Genomic DNA, 19,630 nt, shown 5'->3' on the forward strand with positions numbered 1-19,630 from the left:
TGAGCTTCTTACTTGTTTAAGGAACTTTTTTTTTAAAAAAAAAATTGGGCTTGCTTTTTGCTGCTTTTATGTTTTATGAAGTCTCTCTCTCTCTCTCTCTCTCTCTCTCTCTCCCTCTCCCTCTCCCTCTCCCTCTCCCTCCCTCCCTCCCCCCCTCTCTTAAAACTTCAAATAACTTTTTGGAGATTTTAACAAATAGCTTTTTCCTCAGACCACGAAGTGTCCTTGAGATGCAGAAAGAAAATATAGTTGCACAGGTTTTTTTTTTGCTGGTTTCTGGTATTTTATTTCAGTTTCTGCAAAAAAAACCCAACCCCTTCCCTTGGGGAAAATGGATTTGCGTAACGACCAGGCCACTCACTTAATGGCGGTGGTGTTTGTTTCATGAATTCGATCCAGTCATGTGATGCCTTGGCTTATGTCCGTAACTACTTATGACAATAATTCTGGGCTCAAATGTGGTCATACGTTGAGGACTTCCTGTATGTGTCACTGAGGCTTATGGCATCTGTCCAACAGCAAGTGTGTCAATCCAACTTTAAGATATGTGGACTTCAACTCCCAGAATTCCCCAGCCAGGGGGAAAAAAGCAAATATTTCTTGCTTTCCCTGCGTTCTTCCGATTCCTTGTAAATTTGAACCGTACATGAGAAGCTGAATTTTAGAGGGTTGTAAGTAGCTTCCATAGGGATGCGGTGGCTCAGTGGCTAAAGACGCTGAGCTTGTCGATCAGAAAGGTCAACAGTTCAGCGGTTCGAATCCCTAGTGATGCGTAATGGAGTGAGCTCCCGTGACTTGTCCCAGCTTCTGCCAACCTAGCAGTTTGAAAGCATGTAAAAAATGCAAGTAGAAAAATAGAAACCACCTTTGGTGGGAAGGAAACAGCGTTCCGTGCACCTTCAGCATTGAGTCATGCCGGCCACGTGATCACGGAGACGTCTTCGGACAGCGCTGGCTCTTCGGCTTTGAAACAGAGATGAGCACCGCCCCCCTAGAGTCCGGAACGACTAGTACAGATGTACGAGGGAAACCTTTAAGTAGCTTCCACCAAGAAATCTTTGATGCTCTCTGAACTTGGTTGTTTGCTCTCAGAAGTTTCATTACCCAACTAGGCTACATCATCAGTGCTAGAAGGGAGTGGGGTTTCCTCTTATGAATAGCTGTACATATTTTTTAAAAATATATTTTAGTCAGGTTATTAAAGCTTGTTCAAAAGGTCATGATTAAAACATCAACACAACTGATTGTGTCCTTGATGCTCTCCGAGCTTGGTTGTTTGCTTGCAGACGTTTCATTACCCAACTTGGTTACATCATCAGTGTGAGGACAGTTACACAGAGTTCCATAGTTTAACCCCTGAACTCTTTTGACTGGGACATGCCCACAATCACAGTATGGTAGAAGGAGCGCCTTAGTTTGCAGTGTGTCAGAGAAAAAAACTGCAGACATGATTGCAAATCTGGAGACTCCAAAGTGTAATTCATGAAGCCTTCTCATCCAGGTAGTCCTTGACTTATGACCACAATTGAACCCAAAATGTCTTTTGGAATTGGGTTGGAAAACCCAATGAACTTTGCATCCCAAGTTTTAAGTGAATGTGCCAACACTAGACGTTTTTAAGAAGATGTTGGATAAGCCTTTGTCTGAAGTGGTGTAGGGTTTCCTGCCTAAGCAGGGGGTTGGACTAGAAGACCTCCAAGGTCCCTTCCAACTCTTGTTATTCTGTATTCTAAGTTTCTGCCTACAGAACCAGTCCAATTTTCTTCTCAATTTCTATCCTGTCAATTGCCTTATATGCCTAGCCATCCAAATAATAAATGCCAATGTTTATCCAGTCCAAGTGCTACGGCTTCTCCCGAGGCCCTATTTCTTTGTGCAAGTAAACACGGCAAGTTCTGTTTCGTGAAAGAGAAGTACAGATGTCAGATAAGCTAATAGCTGTCATGGTACACCACTCACAGCTAAGTACTTTCTGCAAACACTTTGGGGAAAGAAAGCATGTGAAGATATTGAGGAATAGCTTAATATTTCTATCAGCAGGATTCTCCATGCGTTCACTTTCCAAGTGCACCAAAAACATCTTTTCCATGGGGAAAAGTAGTTGCATTTAATATAATTTCCTTTCTTTTTCTTTTTAGTTCAAAAATACTGCACGTTTATTTCATGCTACTTTTTTTTTCATTTAGAATAGTTTTTATGAAACATATTTCAACATTTGCACCACATTTACACACTTTACCGCGTTCCAATATCAATATAATATAATATATTTATTTTATATTAATCAATTATGTTTCAATCAGCTCTTCACTTGGGGTTTTCAAAAATTTCATCCAAACGTAATTATTAACGAAAGGGAAAGGAACAAAAAAAATATATGGAAAACACAAAATTTTATGGTTGGGGGTCACCACAACATGAGGAACTGTATTAAATGGTCCTTGACTTTTGACCATAATTGAGTCCATAATTGATGCTGCTAAGCAAGACATTTCTTAAGTGGGCTTTGCCTCATTTTACGAGCTTTCTTGCTACTGTTAAGTCAGGGGTGTCCAAACTTGGCAACTTTAAGACTTGTGGACTTCAACTCCCAGAATTCCCCAGCCAGCTGGCTGGGGAATTCTGGGAGTTGAAGTCCACAAGTCTTAAAGTTGCCAAGTTTGGACACCCCTGTGTTAAGTGAATCACTGCAGTTGTTAACTTAGTCAGAAAGTTGTTAAGTGACTTTGCGGACTTTGAAGGTCGCAAAAGGGGATCACGTGACCCCAGGACACTATAACCGTCGTAAGTATCAGTCAGTTGCCAAGCGTCTGAATTTTGATCGTATATAGAATACAGCATATCGGAATTAGAAGGGACCCTGGAGGTCTTCTAGTCCAACCCCCTGCTCAAGCAGGAGATCCTATACCATTTCCCACAAGTGATTGTCCAGTCTCTTCTTAAAAAGCTCCAGTATTGGAGCTTTCACAGGTTCTGGTGGCAAGTTGCTCCACTGGTTAATTATTCTCACTGTCAGGAACTTTCTCCTTAGTTCTAGGTACCCTGGGGCCGCTGCAATGGTCATAAGTATGAAAAACCTTTTTTAAAAGTGTCCCATTTTTCAGTGCCGTCATAACTTGGAACGGTCACTAAACGAATGGTCGTAAGTTGAGAACTGTCTGTTATCAGTTTGTATACGGGAAGCAAATATTCAGTAGATGGAATTAATTTTAATAAGGTGTTGATCTTTTTAAACAAACCTGAGTCGAGTCAAATGTTCTTAGCCCTTGAATCAGAAAATTCCATGGTTTTAAGTGAGCAGGGACAGCAAAATTATTTATCATGTATTTATTATGCATTTATTTATTTAACAAATTGACGCAGCCATCCAACTCACACGTAAGTGACTTCATTCTAGGGGAAGAAAACCAGTTTTAAAGCGGATGTATCTAGCAGTCAAAAACAAGAATAAGGATCCTGCTTTAAGGGAATCTGAAATCTCTCTCTTTTTTATTTTTTTTCTTGGTGGCTATTTTTAATTTTTCTTGAAGTTAGAGAAAGAAGAAGTGCCCAGAGAGAATGAAGAAGTGGCTTTAAGAAGGAATCCCACATTTATACCACAGCACAAAATTGTGCAATCTTTAACGAGTAGGTAGATATAACGACGACACTAGACGGAGGGTAAAACTGGAATTATTGAAAATAAATTAAATGCCATATGGTTAAGAGTGCAGTAAGAAAACGGAGCCATTCTGTTCTACCTGCATCACAGAAGTTTTAAGGGTCTAAACAGTTAATTGGTTTTTAATGTCAATTGTCTTTGAGATTGCTTAGGCAATTAAAATATGGTGTAAATCTATCCATCCATCCATCCATCCATCCATCCATCCATCCATCCATCCATCCATCCATCCATCTATCTATCTATCTATAAATGCTGTGCGTGTGTTTGTATGTGTATGTTCCAGCATAACTCTGGAACTCCTCGAGCACTTTCAATCAAACTTGGTACACAGATGACTTACTCTCTGGAAACAAATACTGTGGGGGTAAGACACCGCTAACACCCCTCGGTGTGTGTATTCTGTTACGATACAGCCTGTTGTGCCTTAAAACGGCTCCTACTGTACTGCCATAAATGGCTTCTACTGTACAACACAGTGGAGTTGCCATGGTAACGGCTTCACAGTACTCCACAAGGGTCTTCCCTCTGGTAAGGGGGAAAATCCAACATTAGAAATTACGTTTGGTCCGAACATTTCCCCCCTAAACATAAAAACCTGGGCAAAGCCGGGTTATTGGCTAGTATTTTATAAAGGTAAGACATAATAATGGGAGGCTGGGTGGCCAGGATGGGTTGAGGTTGAGCCTTAGATTGGGAAACTTTTCAGCAATTAAAAATGATTCTTCAGTATTTCAGGCCTGACTGAAAAATCTGAACACATCAAGGATTGTTAGTCCTAAATTGACAAGGTGGGAGAGTTGGTTATTGCAGAGAAAGTTTATCTGCAACTTGTAGCTTTCTTTTATCTGTTCATCCCTTGGGTATGCTTTGGGATGTGGGAACGGGGGCAGAACGATGTATCTGGGTTTAGTAGCATTGTCTTTTGGGTAACCACCTTAAGCTGAAAACATTTTGATTTGTGCAACAAAAATCAACTAAAACTGATCGCTTGCAGAGGTTTGGATATCAGCAACATAATCAACCACCCCACTGTATAAATTGTGTATCTAGATTATATACCAGCTTGTAATCTTAGAAGGTTTTCTTCCCAGTTGTAAAGACGGTGTAAATTATGTACCTAGAAGATACACCAGATTGTAATCTTAGAAAGTTTTCTTCCCAGTTGTAAAGGCTGTATAAATTGTGTATCTAGAAAATACACCAGTTTGTAATCTTAGGTTTTCTTCCCAGTTGTAAAGATGGTGTAAATTGTGTATGTAGAAGATACACCAGCTTGCAATCTTAGAAGGGTTTCTTCCTGGTTGTAAAGACCCATAGATTATTGACTTGGCAAATCATGGCAAGTATCTCCTAAATTTGAAAATCATCGCATAAAAAGTCTTGTTAGCCCCTTCTAATATGACTTTACACTACCTTTGTGGCCTTCATCTTCTCTCTCTCTCTCTCTCTCTCTCCCTCCTCTTACCCCCTCTCTTTCTCTCTCTTTCTCCCTCTCTCTCTCCCTCTCCCTCCCTCTCCCTCTCTTTCTCTTCCTCTCTTTCTCTTCCTCTGTCTCCCTCCCTCCCCCCCTCTCTCCCCCCCTCTCTCCCCCTCTCTGTCGGGGATTGTAACGGAGACCTGTTTCCATCTCCTGGCTGTTGTTCAATTGGAACATGATGTTGACAATCTAGATAAATACCATCAGATCAAGTGACGAGAAGTTCCGTGGAGAAGCTCCTGCTTTGGAGCCTGGTGGGTGGCTGGATTGAGTCCCCCCCTCCCCCCTGCAATTCCTGAGAGTCGAGAGTCCGGTCATAAACCGATTCTTGCTGCGTTTAGTCATCATCGGAACGGAGGCTGTTGCCAAGATACCGTCTTTTCGTTGCCTTCAAACAGAGTCCCAGCTGTCAGGGGGCAGGCAGGACCGGTGGCTTGCAAGGCATGGTGTGCTGTGATGCCCAAGGCTCAATCATCCGAGGATGGCAGGTCCCGTCAGGTGCTGAATGACGAGACACATGTGTGTGCCCATCCAGCACGATAAAGGCTGGGGTGGTAGGTAATGGAAACAGATGTCCTTTGTCTGCAGATACATCAACCAGGAACGTCATAGTCTCCTCTTGTGTGTGTGTGCGTTTCTGTGTGTGTTATCTAGGTAACCACAAACAATGGAGGCAGAGGAAAGATAAGGAAGGAGAAATGTCACTTCTCTTCCTAGACTTGCCAAAACAGCTGCAGAAGATAAAAAGTCTGTCGGGATTCTCCGCCCTCCAGGTCATGGTTGTCCCAAAGGCATTTTTGATTTTCTTCAGGAGACAACTCAACTTTCTTGGCTTTTTTTTCCTTTTGAAGAGTTTTCGCTTCTCATCCAAGAAGCTTCTTCAGATCCGACAGGATATTTCGCTCCCCAGCCTTCTGTTCCCCAGAGCTGAAGAAGCCTCTTGGATGAAAAGCGAAACCTCTTCAAAGAAAAAAGATTATAAATCCAGTTGCCTCCTGAAAAGTAATGCAGCTTTGGGATAGCTGAGGAAGATCTGATAAGATCTTGTTTGGGGCAATCTTCAAAACTGCCGTAAAGCAACACATCTCTTTCCTCTAGATTAGCTGAGGATCATTTCTTGTTGTGGGTTGTGGGTGTAACTTCCTCTCGTTCAGAAATTCTGGGAGAGACACATGCAAAGTATGATTAATTTAACTGCCAAACCATCATCCTGGAGGAAGAAATGATTGCAATTTATAGTCCAGGGGAAGGCAAGCGGTCTGATTCTGTCTTAGGTTCTAGGCCAGGATTCTCCTTTGGAACTTTGGAAATTTTATGACTTGTGGACTTCAACTCCCAGAATTCCTCAGCCAGGAAGAATTCTGGGAGTTGAAGTCCACAAGTCGTACGGTTGCCAAGGTTGGGGAGCTCTGTTCTATGCCACTCTTTCTTTAAGCATGCTGGGAATTATTGCAGTTCAAAATTGCTCCATTGGAAATGCAAAATGTATGATTTTTAAAATAATAATAATAATAATATAATCTGTTGGGCTGCAGGCATTTTCTGGAAAGAATAGTGTGTTTATTGGTATATCTAGCAAGAACTAGTCAAGGCGATGGTTTTCCCAGTTGCAATGGATGGCTGTGAAAGTTGGACCATAAGGAAGGCTGAGCGCCAAAGAATGGAGGCCTTTGAACTCTGGTGCTGGAGAAGAAGACTCCTGCATTGAGTCCCTTGGACTGCAAGGCCATCCAACCGGTCAGTCTTAGAGGAGATCAACCCTGACTGCTCTTTAGAAGGCCAGATCCTGAAGAGGAAGCGCAAATCCTTTGGCCACCTGATGAGAAGGAAGAAGGACTCCCTGGAGAAGAGCCTCATGCTGGGAACGATGGAGGCGAAAGAAGAAGAAGGGGACGGCAGAGAAGGAGGTGGCTGGATGGAGTCACCAAAGCAGTCGGTGTGAGCTTCAATGGACTCCAGAGGATGGTAGAGGACAGGAAGGCCTGGAGAAATGTGGTCCATGGGGTCGCGATGGATCGGTCATGACTTGGCAACTAACAACAACAAGAAGCAAATACACATGGCCATAAAACAATGTGCAGCATAGAAAAATATGAGGATTCATTATAAGCATGGTGTGTTTATACAAAAAGAGTCAGTTGGGTATAATGGTTAAGGCAATATTTTTCAAACTTGGCAATTTTAAAATGTGTGGATTTCAATGCCCGGAATGGATGGCTGGGGAATTCTGACCATTGAAATCCACACTTCTTAAAATTATGAAGTTTGAGAAATGCTGGGCTCAAGCATTAGGGTTAGACTAAGACCATAGAAGAGGCTGTTCAGGAGTGGATGGAAGGACGTATTATTCCCACTATCTCACTGTATTGTTTCCTTAAGAGAAGTTAGCTCTTTGCTCTCCCAGTCAAACTTTGCTTATTTATTGTGAGAAGTTTAAGAGTGTAATTCCCTTAGGGAGTCAGACTCCCACGTAAAAACGTCTTTAGTTGATTGTTTGATATTTTTACAACCCGTTTCAATCTCGGGATTCTTCCCACATTTCTAAATATTTTATTTGTTTCTTTCTTTCTTCCTTCCTTCCTTCCTTTCTTTATGTGTTTATTTCTTTATTTCATTTTATTTTATTTTTAATAATTGTTTAAAACAAAAATGAAACAACTTTTAACAGTTTTCCTCTATACAACATTTCCATATTGGTATACATCCATTATATGTGCATTTCCCCTCCCCCCCACTCCAATATGCCATTATCTATACATGTAATTCCAGTGTTTTTATACATACAAATACATTCATTTCTTGAGTTACAGTCATTCATGTCGGTTCCATTCCTACATATTTATTACTGATTTCTAACTCCTGTCCCTTCTTCATTTAATCTTTCCTTAAGCTTTACACCTGTCCTCTAACCATTTATACCATTCATTCCATACCTTATAATAATCTGTTTCTCCTTTATGATTGATCTCTTTTGTGAGGCTATCCATCACTGCACACTCTTGTTTATTTATTTATTTACATCCTGCTGTGGGGATGCGGGGGTGGTCATAAGTATGAAAAACAGTCATAAATCACTTTTTTCAGTGCCATCGTAACTTCCAACGGTCACTAAACGAACCGTTGTAAGTCGAGGACTACCTGTAGTATAGGGCAGGCGATGCTTGATGGAGAGGGGCAATTTTTGTCCCGGTAGAATGAAAACTGGAGTTGTGTAAGCAGACATTCAAAATAGGCAACGGATTCTGTTTGGAAATGTTTTGCATTCAAATAAATTGGCTGGGATACATTTGCATCACACAGGAGTTGATACAGCACAAAGAGAAGGATATGGAAATATTTTATGGTCTTGATTGTGTAGAAATAAGCAAAAAAGCAAGCTTGAAGGAGCAGGTCATTGTCTGTGTAGGTTCTGAGCAGACCTCTTGATATGATGAGAAAAATAGCAGAATAAAAGAAGTGAAAGGGACCCTTGGAGGTCTTCTAGTCCAACCCCCTGCTCAGGCAGGAGACTCTCTGCCATTACAGACAAATGGTTGTCCAATCTCTTCTTAAAAACCTCCAGTGAGGGAGAAAGAAGGAAGGAAGGAAGGAAGGAAGGAAGGAAGGAAGGAAGGAAGGAAGGAAGGAAGGAATATAACAAAGTTGGAAAAGACCCCTCAGTTCAACCCTGAACTGCAAATATTCTCCTTTATTGGCAAATTGATATTTCAGCGTATTTTAGTTATTCTCACATACATCTTTAACTTGGGTTATTGAATTGAATACCATCATATTATTCTCTTGTTCAGTATGGTTGCTGGTGGCATAACTGCACAATCTTCTTCTTTTTAAACGTTGCGTTTGGAAGAATCTCGCAAGCCTCCCTGAGATTAGGTAATAAATTTATTAACCAACGTTTTGCAGAAGCATTCAGTTCCTTGACATATTGGGGGGGGGGGGGGATAATGTACAGAAGTGATTAAATTCCCTTTCCAAATGCAAGTAAAGTGCCAGGTTTTTTGTCTCCATGTTCAGTGGCAAAGATTTCCTGCTGGGGGGTCTCCCATTACAATTTTTGCAGCTTTCTTTTAACAGATCAGGACAAGTTTGGCTGAATTATATACTTTGTCGTTTACGTTATCTGGCCATCTAGGTCAGAGTTTTAACTTCAGTTGCATAAAGGATTTAAGAGCAGCTTTCTCCGTGCCTGGCTGACTATTTTTAACTAATCTCCATGGGTCAACGGTTGCGTTGTTGGAGGCTGGACGTTGCTTAAATTAATCAGGGGAGACTCAGGCAGGGGTGGGATTCAGCCAGTTCGCACTGGTTACCCACCCACCCCGCCCTCCCAGGTGAAGGTGGGTTCTAATTCTTTTACTACCGGTTTGGGTATCCTCCCGTACTTTCTTCTTTGCCTGTGCGACACTACTGCACATGTGCAGAAGTGTCCGGGCAGGTGGGAGGACTAGGTGAGACATGAGAGCAGTCTTCCAAGATATGAGGGGCTACCACAAAGAAGAGGGAGTCAAGTTATTGAAGGCAGGACAAGAAGCAATGGGTGGAAACTAATGAAGGAGAGAAGCAACCTAGAACTGAGGAGAAATTTCCTGACAGTGAGAACAATGAATCAGTGGAACAACTTGCCTTCAGAAGTTGTGAATGTTCCAACACTGGGAGTCTTTAAGAAGATGTTGGATAACCATTTGTCTGAAGTGCTGCAGGGTTTCCTGCCTAGGCAGTGAGTTGGACTAGAAGACCTCCAAGGTCCCAACTCTGTTATTCTATTTCTATTTACTCCTCTCCAGCACTCAATAATTTTGGGGGCACTGAAGTCACTAGGATAACGCTGTCAGGGAAATATATACATATACATACGTGTTTGTGTGTGTGTATTGTGTCACAACCCCTGGTATGCCCAAATATGGGAGGGAACACACTGCTTCCTCTTTTTGTCTTTTGGCTCACTCCAGGAGACCATCCAGGCAGAAAACCATATTTTTAATGTTGCCTTTGTTGTATTTGTGTTGTATTTGTGCTGATAAATAAATAAAGGGAGAGTAGTATAGATCTATTTCAAGCTAGCTGATGAGAGCTAAATAGCTTGAAATAGATCTATACTAGTCTCCCTTTATTTATTTATCAGCACAAATACAACACACAAATACAACACACAGACACACACACACAGACATATCCCTTTAGTGCTGCTTAACTCCGTTTTGCAGTTTCCTTTTTGCTCCCTGTTCCTGTCTGCCTGTCTGCTTGCTGATTAATGATGATAGCCTTACTCTGACATTGTTTGGCTGCCTTAAATCCCCAGGTCCTTGTTTTGTTAACGTTGATAAAAATAAAAGCCTTCCTGACAAGACACCTTCCTGCCAGAAGAATTGATCAAAGTCCCCTTTGTGTGGTTTCCCCCCCCCCCCCGCTTTCTTGCCCAATGCTATGCGTTAGGACTCCCCCCCCCCCCACCGAAGAACCTGAAAAATCAGCCTGGCTTTTAAGAACTAGAAGAGACGAATCACGGGGTAGAAATAAACTCTGAATTAAGATCCCTGTGTAGGCTAAGAAAAAAAATCCAGGGAGAACTGAGTCTAGAAGTGAAGGATGGATTGCTAGGAGAGATATCACAATAGCTCTAACCTCTGCCGTTAGTTCGATCTCTGCGTGAGTGTGTATGTAAGTGTGTATCCAGGGGTGGGATTCAAAAATGTTAGCAACCGGTTCTCTGCCACGGCCTACTTGGCCTCCTGGACCACAACGGGGAGGGGGTAGTTTTCACTCTCCCTAGGCTCCGGAGCAGAGGTGGGTTCCTACCGGTTTGATAGGTAGCAATTCAGCCTGCCATGCCCCCAAACCGGTTCTCTTGGCGGCATCATAGATGCCGCCATCTTGTTTTTTGCTTCTGCGCATGCACAGAAGTATTTTTTTAAAGTAATGCTCATGCGCGCGCGGGGAACGTCCCTGAGCGAGTTGGCAGTAGCCACAGCCAGGACCCACCCCTGCTCCGGAGGCTTTCCCTGAGCCTCCCGGAGGATGAAAGCAGCCTCCCCTGGGCTACGGAGACCCTCCAGAAGCCGGGAACGGACCTGTTTCCGGACTTACGGAACTTCCAGTAGGCCCATTTTTCAGCCTCCCAGAGTCCCCGGGCAGGCCCTGTACTTACCCGGCATGATTAACGGGGTACGTGGCGACTCCTGGGATGGGAGGGAAAGGGTAGATGGACCCAGTGAGTCCATCCTCAACCAGTTCGGCGAACCAGGTGCAAAATTAGTATCCAAACCACTCCGAACCGCCTGAATCCCACCCCTGTGTGTATCGCTGTTAGGCGTTAAAGACCAGGTCCCCCCAGAAGGCCCAATTAAGCGGATTTACTTCTAAAAATCTACTTGCACAGGTATCTTTTCAGCTCACCTGCTAGGACAGGGGTGTCAAACTCAATTTCATTGAGGGCCACATCAGGGTTGTGGTTGACCTTGGTGGGGGAGGGGGTCAACTGGGTAGGCATGGCCCTGGGTGGACGTGGCCACCTTGATGGCACTGCTGGCATGTTTCCTCTTCGCGCAGAGTAGAACAGGCCGAAGCTACACTGGCCTGATCTTTCCTTTTCGCATTGGGTAGACCAGGATGGCCCTGCGGGCTGGATCTGACCACATTGCGGGCCGGATCCGGCCCGCGGGCCATGAGTTTAACAGCCTTGTGTTAGGAGTTAAGAGAAGGATCTGTGGAATTCAAGGGAAGTTGGAATTGGTTTGCTTGTGGCTACATAGGGATTCTCGGCTGCTTCCTCTTTTGACTCCGACCCCAGTTTCTGCCAACTCCTTCCCCTACATCTTCCCTTCAACAATCACATAGGTTATTCACATAAAAACTTGGATTATGTGGTGGTTATACTTCCCACACACTTTGCTTTGATGTTTTGGGTCTTCATTTTTTTCTCCTCTGAAAATCCCATCGATTGCTTCTCCATGTTGGACTTGTCTCCGAGCCTAGTTGGAAGTAAACAACAACAACAACAACCACAACTGGAAGTAGAATTTACAAAGGGGGAATTGTAAGCCTGGGGGGGGGGAAACCCCTCTGTTTCTCCTTTGTGGGTTCACACCTCCTGCTCAATTAATATGAGGTCTTTGCTTGGTTTGAAAGTCTTTTGCATAACTCGTGCAAAGGTTTTGCGTGTAAATAAATTGTGCAGCTTCCCACGTTTTTCCAGCAGAATGGATGTTTCCTGGAAATAAAACTACATCAGGGGACCTATGTGGGAAAGGACAGAGAGAGGTTGACCCATGGAAGAGGTTGTCGCCTAGTTCCCCTTCTAAAATTCTGCGAAAGAGGAAGTACAGTTGTGCAATGAAAACAAGATTTTCATGTCCTAAGTGGGACAGGAAACGCTCCCGGCTCAGGAAAATGAATTTGCAAAAAGGTTATTTTGGGTTGTTGTTTTTTCGGTGTGTGTCTTTTGAATGCAAAACTGGTGCTGTTTTACAGTTGATTTCATTTCCTTTTGAAAGAGGGACGGAGCGCATCCTGGTTTCTGATTTGCATTAAACTGTCCGTGTGTCTTTTGAAACAGTTAAAAGAGAGGTTGAAAAAGGCATTGGGCTTCCTTAGAACAATTGGAGTGGATGATTTCCCAAGGTCATAACTAGAGGACTCTGTCTCTTCTTTATTCGCATAGATCTTCAAACTTTTTTAAAAAAAGAATTTTATCCCGCCTTTATTATTTTTAACAAATAACTCAAAGCCGTGAATGAGACAACAACGAGATGAGTTAACAATGTGGGACAGCATCCAAAAAAGCCAACCCAGTTCTAGGCTGCATCAACAGAGGGATAGAATCAAGATCACGTGAAGGGTTAATACCACTTTATAATGCCTTGGTAAGGCCACACTTGGAATCCCGCATTCAGTTTTGGTCGCCACGATGTAGAAAAGATGCGGAGACTCTAGAAAGAGTGCAGAGAAGAGCAAGAAAGAGGATTAGGGGACTGGAGACTCAAACATATGAAGAACGGTTGCAGGAACTGGATATGTCTGGTCTAATGAAGAGAAGGACTAGGGGAGACATGATAGCATTGTTCCAATATCTCAGGGGTTGCCACAAAGAAGAGGGAGTCAAACTATTCTCCAAGGCACCTGAGGGTAGAACAAGAAGCAATGGGTGGAAACTAATCAAGGAGAGAAGCAACTAGAACTGAGGAGAAACTTCCTGACAGTTAGAACAATTAATCAGTGGAGCAACTTGCCTCCAGAAGTTGTGAATGCCCCATCACTGGAGGCTTTTAACAAGAGACTGAACAGCCATCTATCAGAAATAGTATAGGTCTCCTGTGAGAGGAGGGGGTTGGATTAGGTGACCTCCAAGTTCCCATCCCAGTCTATTATGGTTACAAACTGTTAGTCTTACTTAATACCTCTTATTTTTCCCACTACAGCTACCTTGGTAGCTATTGAATATGGCTCTAAAAGGAAAAGGCAACATTTTAATGTTTTCTCTCAATTTAATTGTTATTTGCAAGCAAAAAGAAGCAATGGAGTATTTGGCCTCTTTTGAGGCGGATACATTAATTTTGGTGTTTGTTCCCCCCCAAAAAAACAACAACAACAACGAAGTTTCTTTTTAGTTTCAATTCAGGAAAGCCAGCCTCACATTCTTAGCTCCCTGTTCCAAATGAACTGGTAGAATGTCAAATTCCCTTGAAGCTAATATTATTTTTATGGTTTCTCCCAGTCTCTTTCATTCCCAGACCATAAAAATATGTGTATTTCTGTCCTTCTATATGAAGGTTGGTTTATAGCAGGGGTCACCAACCATTTGGACCTCCGGGACCACTAAATTCATAATTTTAAAGCCCGCGGACCACTAATAGGATCTGCCTAACGAGCGGCTGGGTGGGCGTGGTTAGATGGTCATGTGACTGGGTGGGCATGGCCAGCTCGATGTCATTCACGTTGAGACGCGCCTCACTGGTCTCACTATTCTATTCACTCTTCTCTTCCATATTCTATTCTATTCTACTCTATTCTACTCACTATTCTATTCACTCTTCTCTATTCTATTCTATTCTATTCTACTCTACTCACTATTCTATTCACTCTTCTCTTCCATATTCTATTCTATTCTATTCTACTCTACTCTACTCTACTCTACTCTACTCTACTCTATTCTACTCACTATTCTATTCACTCTTCTCTTCTCTATTCTACTCTACTCTACTCTACTCACTATTATATTCACTCTTCTCTTTTCTTTTCCATTCTATTCTATTCTACTCCACTCTACTCACTATTATATTCACTCTTCTCTACTCTACTCTACTCTACTCTACTCTACTCTACTCTACTCTACTCTACTCTACTCTACTCTACTCACTATTCTATTCATTCTTCTCTATTCTATTCTACTCTACTCTACTTACTATTCTATTCACTCTTCTCTTCTCTATTCTATTCTATTCTGGTGGGTTTTTCATCTCAACCGTTTTCTAATTACTTTTCTTTTAAAGATCGGTGCTTAGATTCCTGGGTCCTGAGCTGATTCAGCAGTGACATTTACTTGTGACTGACTTTTTTGCCCCCTTCCAAGGGCTTTTCACACTCCTGTGCTCGTTACCCACCCCATCTTACTCCATTTTCAAAAATAGACTCCTGGCATGCAGGCGTGGGAGGATTTTTCCCTCCTAATCGGACATCCTAAAATCTTTTGCTGACTCAAGAGAAGTCAGCAAACGGTGCCTTTCTCTGCAGCCAAAATTGCATGGTGCTCTGAACCCTCCAAGATATCTGTCTGGTTTCTTCTCTCTCTGGGAGAAAGAATCCGTGGAAGATAAATTAAATGACTAATAGTCTGTGGCCTTCCCTGACCTTCAAAAATCAGCCACTGGGATGAATCTCTCGCCCTGTCTGAGGTTAACATTGTTTTAGTTCCTCCCATCAGTTCAACATCAGTCACTTTTGGAATAAGACATTGGAGGTTCTCCAGATCACACGTTTATTTATACCATACTAGCCAAGCCGATAACCTGGCATTGCCCAGGTATTTATTTATAGGGGGGAAATGTACGGACCAAACATAATTTTTTGTGCACCTAACAGGCAGTAATGCCAATAGCAACCCACTCCTGGAGGGTTGGACTAGAAGACCTCCAAGGTCCCTTCGAACTCTGTTATTCTATTCTATTCTATTCTATTTTATTCTATTCTACTCTACTCTACTCTATATTCTATTCTATTCTATTCTATTCTATTCTATTCTATTCTATATATTCCATTCCATTCTATTCCATTCTATTCTATTTTATTCTACTCTATATCTCTATTCTATTTTATTCTACTTTATATCTCTATTCTATTTTATTTTATTTTATTCTAATCTATATCTCTGTTCTATTCTATTGTATTTGTTAGATTGGGTAATGGATAGGCACACAAAGGCTTAATGGTAACAACAGCTCTTTATGAAGTACAACAAGTGAAAACCTTCCAGCGAAAGTTGAGTTTGACAACAGCCCTTTTATAGGGAGCTGTCAGACCCTTCGACCAATAGGATTAAACCTCTGTTCCCGCCGGAACAGAGGACCTTGGTGGAAACCACGGTAGATGAAGCTAGTATGTAAACCCTATTCTATTCTATTCTATTCTATTCTATTCTATTCTATTCTATTCTATTCTATTCTATTCTATTCTATTCTGAGACGTGGCTATACAAAACCTATCCGAGTTTATATTCAGCAGTCTTGGACAATCTCCCAACACCTTTTCACAAACTTTCCCAAGGAGAGTAAAATCTTTGTGAAGACTAGCAGGGTTTCAAAGAAGAGGTGGGTGTTGGGAGGTGCGATTTACTATCTTTAAAAAAGGGTGCTATTAATATCCAGCATCACCCAGAGAAATTGCTCAAGCGTGAGTTTATTTTTTGTTTTGGGCTCCCCCCCCTCCCCAGGAGAATCTTCTGCCTTTAAATTTCCAGAGATGCTCTTAATTGTTTAATTTTATATTTAATTTTTTGCAATGCTGGTATTAGAGGAGGCTGATTCAAGAGCCCAGTTGAAGATTTCCCCCCTGAAACGGATTGTGGGCGCTGTCCTAAAATCGCTGCCCACTCACACAAGGACTTCTCCCTTTTAGAGAAGTAAGCAGGAATCATTTATAGATCTCTTTTATGTAAGCTCTTCTTTATTTAGACAGATTTGCTAAGGTCAGTTTAATGCAGCGGACGCTGAAAGTAAGAGTTAGAGTTTATGGCATTTATCAATCAGGATGGAGCTGGAAGGGACCTTGGAGGTCTTCTAGCCCAACCTTCTGCTCAGGCAGGCAACCCTATATTATTTCAGACAGATGGTTGTCCAATCTCTTCTTAAAAACCTCCAGTGGTGGAGAAGGGAGGGAGGGAGGGAGGGAGGGAGGAAGGAAGGAAGGAAGGAAGGAAAATAGCATAACAGAGTTGGAAGGGATCTTGGAGGTCTTCCAGTCCAAACCACTGCTCAAGCAGGAGACACTATACCATTTCAGACAAATGGTTCTCCAATCTCTTCTAAAAAAACCCTCCAGTGATGGAGAAGGGTGGGAGGGAGGAGAAAAGGAAGGAAGGAAGGAAGGAAGGAAGGAAGGAAGGAAGGAAGGAAGGAAGGAAGGAAGGATAATAGCATAACAGAATAACAGAGTTTGATGTTTGTTTGTTTGTTTGTTTGTTTGTTTGTTTGTTTGTTTGTTTGGATTTATATGCCGCCCTTCTCCAAAAGGACTCAGGGCGGCGAGTCCTGATGGGACCTTGGAGGTCTTCTAGTCCAACCCACTGCTCAAGCAGGAGACATTATACCAGGTGGCTGTCCAGTCTCTTCTTAAAAACCTTCAGGGATGGAGCACCCACAACTTCTGGAGTTCAAGAAGAGAAGCAACCTAGAACTGGGGAGAAATTTCCTGACAGTTAGAACAATTAATCAGTGGAACAACTTGCCACCAGAAGATGTGAATGCTCCAACACTGGAAGAGATTGGACAGCCATCTGTCTGGCATGGTATATATGGCTTCCTGCCTGAGCAGAGGGTTGGACTAGAAGACCTCCAAGGTCGCATCCAATTCTGTAATTCTGTAATCCCAGATCAAAGAATCAATGGAACAGCTTGCTACCAGAAGTTGTGGGTGCTTCATCACTGGAGGCTTTTAAGAAGAGACTGTACACTTGTCCGGAATGGTTTAGATGATATCTCCTGCTTGAGCAGTGGGCTGGACTAGAAGACCTCCAAGGTCCCTTCCAGCTGTATTCTGATTCTGATGCAGATTCACTTAAGAACTGTGTTACTAACTTAAGAACTGTAATGATTCACTTAACAAGTGTGGCAAGAGAGGTCATAAAATGGGGCAAAACCCACCTCACAAATGTCTCACTTGACAACATAAATTTTGGGCTCCATTGCAGTTTATAACCTTTTCCCTACTTTCTCTCTCGTTCGTCTTACATTATCAATTCCCTTTTTTTTCTTTGCCTCGTTCCCTAAAATTTGCAACATTTTAAACCTGAATAAAATAGTATCTTTAATTAAAAAGTGATCTATATGAAAAGCATGGTGGGGAAAAAACCCTGTTTGGTAGAGGTTCAGATGCAGTTTGGGGAACAATGATTTTATTTGAAAAATGAAAGAAATAATAAAAAGAGAGAGAGAGAGAGAGAGAAACATGTCACAGAGTGTTTTTCAAGGCTGGAGCTCTTTGGGAAGGTTTTAATTGTTTTGTGCTCTGCCTTCTTGGAAGTTATGAAGTTGCAGTGAGAAGGGGAGCTAAAGAGACCAGGGGGGATATTGGGGTTTTGCGTCTTCTGTCATCATCGTAATTGATGGCTTTCACCGAGGGAGGCAACTTCATGAGCTGGGATGAAAAATGTACTTCGTTAGACGGGTCTCCCAGACGCTTTTGAAAAACCCCTTTTTTCCACAGTTTCAGATCCATTTGGCAATTGCTAATTGAGGAAATGTTTCTATGCGCAGTTACGAAGACGAGGCCCACGAGACACCGGGGGGGGGGCTTTTTTCTGAGTTAATATGCAGAACAAGTCAAGTTGTATTATGATGTATGTGGGCTTAGGTTCTGGACAGTTTAGGGGCAGGGAGTTATTTTGACTTTCTTTCTTTCTTTCTTTCTTTCTTTCTTTCTTTCTTTCTTTCTTTCTTTCTCATGCTTTCTCTCTCACACTTTTTCATTCTCTCTCTTTCTCTATCTCTCACTTTTTCTTTCTCTCTTTTTTCTTTCTTTCTCACACACTCTTTCTCTCTCTCATTCTCTTTCTTTCTTTCTTTCTTTCTCATGCTTTCTCTCACACACTTATTTCTCTCTCTCTCTCTCTCTCACTTTCTCTTTCTCATTCTTCCCTTCCTTCCTCCCTCCCCTCCCTCCAGCAGTTTCTTTCTCACACACTCTTTCTTTCTCTCTCATTCTCTTTCTTCTTTCTTTCTTATGCTTTCTCTCTCACACTTACTTTTCATTCTTTCTCTTTTTCTTCTTTTCTCTCTCACTTTCTCTTTCTTTCTCTCTTTTTCTTTCTTTCTTTCTCACACACTTTCTCACTCTCATTCTCTTTCTTTCTCTTTTTATTTATTTCTTAATCTTCCTTTCTTTCACTTTCTTTCTCACACACTTTCTCACTCATTCTTTCTCTTTCTTTCTTTCTCTCTCTTTCTTCCTCTTTCTCTTTTCTTTTTCTTTCTTTCTTTCTTTCTTTCTTTCTTTCTTTCTCTCTCACACACACTCTCCTTCTTTTCTTTTTTCTTTCTTTTTCTCTCTCTTTCTTTCTCTCTCCCTCTTTCTTTCCTTTCCTTCTTTCTTTATCTTTGTTTCATTCTTCGCTTCCTTCCGTTCTTCCTTCCTCCCTCCCCTCCCTCCCGCAGTTGTGTTAGTCTGAAGGCTATTTGTTTGTGTTACATTTAGAAGTTCAGCAGAGGGGCTTACGAGGCTAAGGAACACAATCTGAAGGTCCTTGCTGAATTTGCTTGCATTTGGAGAGAATGTTTGTCACGAGCAAATCGCATCTGGGCCTTTCCCACATAACTTCCAAGTTTTAATATTTAACTCTCTGGGCTGTTTTTAGGTCCTTTATCCATCAATCATTTTTAAGACAGGGAGTTACACACGTATGTAGCCAGAGCGACAAATGTCCTCCAATGGAAGCTACGGCAGAGGGATCAGATAGGAGAACCACTGTGGTGTAGGGGTTAAAATGGGAGTAGGAACAAAAGGTCCACTCTCCTGCCCATCATGGGCTAGAGGAGCTCTTTGGATGACCTTGGGCCAATCAATCATTCTTTTACCAAACCTGTTTGGTTGGATAATTGTGAGGAAAAACTGAGAGAATCCTCATACGTGACTGGAAGCTTCCTTGAGGGCAGGACAAGAAGCAACAGATGGAAACTAATCAAGGAGAGAAGCAACCTGAATTAAGGAGAAACTTCCTAAGAGTGAGGACAATCAACCAGTGGAACAGAAGTTGCCTCCAGAAGTAAGGGGTGCTCCATCACTGG

General features: G+C 42.2%; 1 protein-coding gene across 2 annotated transcripts in view; it reads left to right on the top strand.

Annotated features, from left to right (window-relative positions):
* Nucleotides 1-19,630, top strand: part of CAMK1D (calcium/calmodulin dependent protein kinase ID) — a 130,167-nt gene that overhangs the window by 19,898 nt on the left and 90,639 nt on the right. The window contains exon 1 of one of the 2 annotated variants that reach the window (XM_081957577.1): nucleotides 19,434-19,608. The exons of the other annotated variant lie outside the window; for it this stretch is intronic. Coding sequence (XP_081813703.1) covers nucleotides 19,514-19,608 — 95 coding nt within the window. The 5' untranslated portion in view covers nucleotides 19,434-19,513. Of the gene's footprint in view, nucleotides 1-19,433; nucleotides 19,609-19,630 lie in introns of those variants that run through there. 2 annotated transcript variants of the gene reach the window in all.

Source organism: Natrix helvetica (genome assembly GCF_964273705.1).
Source record: "Natrix helvetica genome assembly, chromosome: 6".
In the NCBI taxonomy this organism is placed as follows: domain Eukaryota; kingdom Metazoa; phylum Chordata; class Lepidosauria; order Squamata; family Natricidae; genus Natrix; species Natrix helvetica.